The sequence below is a fragment of the Podarcis muralis genome, chromosome 13 (assembly GCF_964188315.1).
Source record: "Podarcis muralis chromosome 13, rPodMur119.hap1.1, whole genome shotgun sequence".
NCBI classification, from domain to species: Eukaryota; Metazoa; Chordata; class Lepidosauria; order Squamata; family Lacertidae; genus Podarcis; species Podarcis muralis.
In genome coordinates this window covers 7,237,105-7,244,243 of record NC_135667.1, presented here as the reverse complement: position 1 = coordinate 7,244,243, position 7,139 = coordinate 7,237,105, and the positions used below count along the sequence as shown (strand labels likewise).

Sequence of the window (7,139 nt, the reverse complement as noted above, 5' to 3'; positions counted from 1 at the left end):
GTAGGCCTGAGAGAGACTCCACGCCTGAAACCCAGTGTGTGATGGGCAAGTGTGTCAGACTAGGCCCTGGGAGACCAGAATCCAACGCCCTGCTTGACCATGAAGCCATTGCTTCATTGCCTAACTACCTCCCAAGGCTGGCTCAATAAATGTTGCCGCTTGAGGCAGAACACAAAATGGCACACACAAACACACCACCTGAAGCAACTGGACATGGCCTGGGGAAGCTCTGGCATGCTGAGGGGGGTGGGAGGGAAGGGAGGCTAGAGAGGAGCAGGTGGTGGCCCTGCTCTTTTCAGGAGGGGGAGAACAGCACACTCCTTGGGGGCCCAGATTTGCCACCCCTCTCAGCCCACCTGAAGCGACTGCCTCACCCTGGCGAACGGGTCGTTTGCGGGGATTGAATGTGGAGGGAGGGGGAGGGACCACACACACCACTTCGAGCTCCTTGGAGAAGATGGGTTGTCAATGCAAGAAAGAAGAGTAAATAAAATATGCCCAGTCAGTGTAGGCTTATCCTGGGCTAGATGGACAAATACTCTGACTCAAGTCTAGGGCAGATTCTTCGGTCTCTCTGGGGGCCCAAGAGACGGGAGAAGGAACAACCCTGGGACAGAGGAGGTCACTCACTAACTTATGTTATCTAGGCTCTAGTAACCTCTAGGTTATATCACTGCTATGGATTACACGTAGGGCTGCCTCTGAAGATGGTTCAAAAACTTCAGCTGGTGCAAAATTCAGCTGCCAGGTTGCACACCTGGGCAAGATGGTTTGAGCGCATACAGTGGTACCTCAGGTTACAGACGCTTCAGGGTACAGGCTCTGCTAACCCAGAAATAGTACCTCGGGTTAAGAACTTTGCTTCAGGATGAGAACAGAAATCACACAGCAGTAGCGCGGCGGCAGCAGGAGGCCCCATTAGCTAAAGTGATACCTCAAGTTAAGAAGAGTTTCAGGTTAAGAACGGACCTCCAGAACGAATTTAAGTTCTTAACCCGAGGTACCACTGTAATGCCAATCCTGGCCCAACTGCACTGACTGCCAGTTAGTTTCCGGGCCCAATTCAAAGTGTTGGTTTTGACCAATAAAATCTTAAATGGCTCAGGACCTCAATACCTCAAGGACCACCTCTCTCCATATGAACCTACCCGGGATCTGAGATCACCATCTGAGGCCCTTCGTCATGTGCATTCTCCACGACGTCCAGAGGGAGGCAACACGTGAATGGGCCTTTTCTGTGGTGGCTCCCCATTTGTGGGTTGCTCTTCCCAGGGAGGCTTACCTGGCACCTTCATTATGCACCTTTAGGTGGCAGGCGAAAATGTTCCTCTTCAAACAGGCCTTGGGCCACAAAGAACCAGGCCTTCTGTGTGGAAGGTGGGGTTATGGGTTTGTTCTTGCTCTTGTTCATAGCTGTCAACTTACAGATTTGAAATTAAGGGATCAGCAGCCAAAATAAGGGATTTTCCGGGCACAGGTATGTTCAACTTCTGAGCCCCTCTGAGCCAAAGGCAGAAAGCCCAGCCAGCAGCCAAATGAAGCCTCATCAATAAGGGACATCAGTGGGACATGGCGCTGGGATAAGGGACTGTCCCGCCAAATAAGGGACACTTGACAGCTATGCTCTTGTTACGTATTTTTGCGTTTTCGTTTTGTATGTTCATGTTGTGAACTGCCCCAAGATCTTCGGAGGAAGGGCAGTATACAAATTTAACAAATAAATGAAGAAGACGCACCACGGGGTGTGAATGAGACCCAGCTTTTCTTGCTGCATCATTCACCGCTCACTGTTTCAACCCCATTATGAAGTACTCGCACACCCGCTTCTTAGGCTGCAGTCCTAGACACAGGCTTGGGAGCCTGCCAAACTGAATACAATAGAACCCGCTGCTCATAAACGAAGGATGCTTCTCCCACCTGCCTTTAGACTAAAATAAAAAATAAAAAAGGAAATTAGTCAGTGTCAAAAAAACAGGTCAGAGCCTGTCACCTAGCAGAAGCTTTTCGTCACCCTCCTTTCCCCACCATTAAACATGCAGTTTGACCTGACCCATCTCACCTTGTCTCCAGCCCCGCCCCAATCCTCTATCTGACCCTTCCCAAAATCTAGGCCCCCTCCCTCCTTTTATAAGCTCTCTTTTCCCAGTGTTTCCAGAACCCTTCACAAATGGCTCTCCAGAGCGTCCTGGGCCTGGACCTCCAGCCGCAGGCCCCCAGCTGGCCCCTGCCACCCCCAAGCGGGAGAGTGGCGCCCCTGCCATTTCCGCTGTCCCACGGCACCACCACGCTGGCCTTCCGCTGCAGCCATGGGGTGGTGGTGGCAGCGGACACCCGCGCTTCGAGTGGGAACCTCGTGTCTGACCCGTCGGCCCGCAAGGTCATGACCCTCCACCGCCACCTCCTAGCGACCACGTCCGGGACATCGGCCGACTGCGCCTCCTGGTTGCGCCTGCTGCGGTGCTCTCTGCGCCTGCGGCAGCTCCATGGTGGGCGCCAGGTCAGCGTGGCAGGGGCCGCCAAGCTGCTGGCTTTCCTCTTGCGGGGCTGCCGCCACAAGGACTTGTGCGTGGCCACTGTGCTGTGCGGCTGGGACAATGGCGGGCCTGCTCTGCGCTACGTCTACAGCGATGGCACGTGCCTCCAGGGAGACATTTTCGCAGTGGGCTCCGGGTCTCCCTACGCCTACGGGGTGATGGACGGCTCGTACCGCTTCGACCTGCCACGCGACGAGGCTTTCATGCTGGCCCGCCAGGCTGTGGCTCACGCCGCCCACCGAGACGCCTATTCCGGGGGGAATGTGGACCTCTACCACGTGCGGCCAAGCGGCTGGGTGTGCGTCTCCCGAGAAGATCTCGGCCAGGTCTATCGGGGATTGGGGCCACTGGGCGATGGAGAGGGCGACACTAAAGAAAGGCACCGTGGAATTGACTAGATACCAGCCTAAAACGGGACGGGTCTGGCGGTCTCAGCAAGAAGCAGCCATAACCCAGATTCAGAAACCATTCATTTCAGCAAAGTAGTGCAGCGAAAGCAAAGAACAGGTTGTAAAATAGGGAGCGGGAGTGGACTAAATTGATTTATTTTTTTAACCCACCCCTAAGCTGCAAAGATGGCAGCTTGGACCAGTGCAAAACCAACATAGGGACAATCTCGTAGCAGCAAGACGCTTAGCGGCGAGAGAAACCAATCACCTATTTCTACAAACGGCGAATCAGAACCCCAAATAATTCACAAATATGGTGAAAAGCAATCAGCGTGGCTTATTAAAAAACAGCTTGATTTAGCATAGGGCCAATTACGGAGCAGATGGTAGCGCAGTGTATATTAGATGTGGGGCGGCGGCGGGAGCCTTGGGCCAGTGTAAACCAGTATGGAACGGACTCTGCTGGTTCTGATGTATGGAACTGATCTGTGGAGGCGGAATGATGCTCAGGATCCCTTTGGACCGGCCAGGATGGCGGCTAGGAACCCTCCTAGGCCTGGACTCATGTTTGTGCAACTGGGTCGGAATAACCTGCGAGTCTCCTTGGATGGACCAAACATGTTCACCCTCCTGCCTTGGAGGAAAAAAACCAGACGCAGCCGGAACCAAGAGGGACCGAGCCAGGGCTGCTCCATTGTTTGAGAAAATAAATGGGGGGCGTCTGCTGGCCGGCGCCTTTCATCGCCTCATCTCCTCCTCCATCCGCCGCGCTGCGGAACGTGTCCCGGCGACGGTGACAGATAGGCGCTGTTATCTCTGCCGTCTCGCCGCCGCCGCCTCCTATCTTGCTGCCATCTCCCCGCTTCAATGTCCTTCTTGCCCGGCCCGCGTCGCCGCCCGTCATCTCATTACACTCCCCCCGCCGCCGCCGCCCTCCAACAGCATTGTCTGCCGCCGGGAGCGCAGCCTCCTTCTCCCTTATCGCGCCTCTCCATCTCCCCGGCGCGGCTGCTGCGGCTGCTGCTGGGGAGAAAACAGCTCCGCCGAGGGAGGAGGAGGAGGACGACGGCGATCGAACCTTCGGCAGCAACGCGCCGCGGGCCGGATCGCGGCCCCCGGGTCCCTAAAGCGCCCCCTAGTGGCTGCCCCACCCAAAAAAACACAGCCGCGTAAACACAGCTCCTTGCTAGGCCTGGGGACGCCGCGCCATTGTGCGCCCTTATCTTAATTGGCATCTCCCGGCCGCGGCTGCGGTGCTGGCGGATGGCCCACTTCCGCGCCCCTCCTGCCTCGCCCTGTCGCTCCCGATCCGTCTGCCTCCTGCCGCTGCTCCACCTTCCCCTTCTCTTCTCCATCTGCTCCTTTCTCCTTCTATCCATCACCCGGATCCCCACGTCCCCTCCTTCTCCGCGCTCCCTCCGCGGCGGCGCCTGCCCCCTTTTCTTCCTGGGCCCATAGCTTTCTCCATTCTCCTGCTGCTGCTGCCGCCTCTTTCCATCTTCTCCAGCCCGCCCTCCGATTCTTTCCATCCCCCTTTCATTATTTCTGCCTCCCGTCTTTCCCCGCTCCCTCCCACCCCCATCCTGCCTCGCCTCCTGTTCCCCCTCTCCTCTCCTCCCCACGTGGCCCTCTGCGGGGCGGGGTGGGGGGCGCCCGGGCCTGTCCATCAGCGCTCTGGCGCCACGGGGTGTCAGTCCATTAGCAAGCGCCGCGGGGGAGGGGGGCGCCAATTATCAGCACTTTAGCTGTTTCACGCCTGGGTGGAGGCTGCACCTTGAGGCGCAGAAGAGAGCGAAGGAATGAAAAAGTGGCTGGGAAGGAGTGCAGATGGGAAGGGAGAGAGGCAAGGAGGGAGGCAGAGAGAGGCAGCGTGTTTGGGGGGCAGGCCGAGAGGGGAAAGCGAAGGGGAATGGATGTCTGGGGAGAAAGGGTGTTAGGGGCGAGGCGACGGCGGAGCGAAGGAGTGTGAAAGTGATGCGAAAGGAATGCAGAAAGGGAGAGGAGGAGGCCTGTGAATTAATGGAGGGAGCGAAGGGAATAGGGAGGTGAGAGAGGAGTGCAGAGAAAGATGGGCGGAAGGAATGAGGAAAGAGCGGCAAGGGAATGGGGAAAGAGGGAGAAACAAGGCAGTGAAGAAGGGACAGTAGGTGAATTGTGGAGGAGGGATGCGGAGAGCCCTGAGGAGAAGGCCAAGGAAAGCAGGAGGTGGCTGAGGGATGCAGAACGAAGGAATGAGAAAGTTAAACGTGCCAGTGAGCAAAGACAGAGAAAGAATTTTATTTTATTTTAGGTTTTGTACCCTGCCTTTCCCTCCAGGAGCTCTCCATGCAATCCTCACGACAACCCTGTGAGGTAGGTTAGGCTGAGAGATAGCCCCCCTCCCTCCCCAAGGTGGGGATTCGAACCCTGGTCTGCCAGGTCCTGATCTTAACACCCTAGCCCGCTACACTGCAGTGGCTGTTTCGTAGCCCAGCGAGCTAGCGCTGGCCTCAAAGCTCAGGCAGACCTGGAAGGGATGGCTGGCCAAGAAGGGAGAACATGGGGAACCAGCCTTCGTTTTATTAAAATATTCATATACACCGCCCACTCATAAAATATCAAGGCGGTGTACAGCAGCGTGTGTACCAGACACAACAGAAGGTAGAATGCCATTAAAAAATGCAGTGCAGAATTAATCGTAAAAGTTGATTGGCTCAATGCAAGGAGGGGTGGGGAGGAGGAAGGGAATGTGCCTTGTTAAGTAATGAAAAGGGACAGTGGGCCAAGTGTGGAGATCAAGACGGAGGAGATGAATGGAGGAACAAGAGGGGGATCAAAGGAGTGAAGGGGGGAAAGGGGATTGCAGGTGCATACAGACAAGGGGAGAGGAAGCGAAGGAATGAGAAAGCGGGAAAAGGAGTCAGCCGTGTGGATGTGGCCGGGGATGAACTGGAGGAGGAAGAGGAGCGTGCCTGTTTGCACTTGAGCTCTGCACTCCCCTTGGAAAGTAATTAATATTCTTGTAGTGCTGGGCACAGAGGGGGCAGGCCCGCCCTCCTCATTTGCATATAAATTAAACGACAGACAAAAGACACTGGCAGCCAGAAAAGCAATCACAGCCCCAGCTCCCTCCAGCCCAGGGGTACCACTGCCACCCTCCAGGCCTTCTGCCCCAGACAAGCCCAGAAGTGCCCAGATGGCACTTCTCCCTGCACCAAATCACGGGAGCGCAATCCCACCCCGAGAGAGTCCTTGGACTGACATGAAACCTGTCTCAAAACTCCTCCGGAACCTAGATTCCTTCTCCATGCTGGGATGAGAACCCAGGAGATGCCCACCTTTCAAACCACCTCTTCAGGGATGCTCCAGACCCAGGAGATGTATCCCCCTCTCTTCCAAAACAGTCGGGTATCACACCTTCCTTTCCCCCTTTGCTGCCGTAAAAACCATTTTGTGAGTGTGTGGGGAGCCAGGCATCTCTTCCACATTCATCATTACTCATCTTTGTATCATAGGGGTGGCCAACTTTAACTGAACCCTCGTTGCCTTACCAATGTTCGTCCGACCCACAGTAGGGTTGACATATTTCAAAAAGTAAAAACCAGGACACCCTGAAACTGAGTTGTTTAGTTTTTTTAACGAAACCCCAAAAATTGTTGAGTGCCACCTTTCGGAAATCCGCCCCCAACCCCCGGACGTCAGTTCTGCCTTTGAAATCCCATTAATGTCCAGGGAAATCCAGGTGTATGGCAGCCCTAACCTACAGCAAAGAGAAACGTCTTTTTAAGTTGTAAGAAATAAAGAGGTTTCCTGCAACATAATGTCATTTGTCTCTGGGTGTTTTGCTTGCTTGCTTGTGTTTAGCATGTAATTTTCCCCTGCGGGTGTGATATATGCAAAATCCTTATTGATAGATGGTATCAGTTCTTTTACAGAGCCCAGTCACTTGTGAGCTGGTCAGTTTGTGCCACGATGATACACTTCCAGCCTCCGGTCAGTTCTCCTAGGTGCTGGGTGGTTTGGTGGGATTGTAGAATTGGGCATTCCCACTATACAATTCAACGATCTTAAATGTACAAAGTATGGGACACGGGTGGCGCTGTGGGTTAAACCACAGAGCCTAGGACTTGCCGAGAAGGTCGGCGGTTCGAATCCCCGCAACGGGGTGAGCTTCCGTTGCTCGGCCCCTGCTCCTGCCAACCTAGCAGTTCAAAAGCACGTCAAAGTGCAAGTAGAT

General features: G+C 54.9%; 1 protein-coding gene across 1 annotated transcript; it reads left to right on the top strand.

The window, feature by feature from the left end:
* The first annotated feature begins 2,167 nt into the window (after positions 1 to 2,167).
* On the top strand, positions 2,168 to 3,843 carry PSMB11 (proteasome subunit beta 11). Its single transcript, XM_028704898.2, has one exon. It carries the CDS (start codon positions 2,168 to 2,170, stop codon positions 2,930 to 2,932), a length of 765 nt encoding a protein of 254 aa, XP_028560731.2. The 3' UTR covers positions 2,933 to 3,843.
* The last annotated feature ends 3,296 nt before the right edge of the window (positions 3,844 to 7,139 follow it).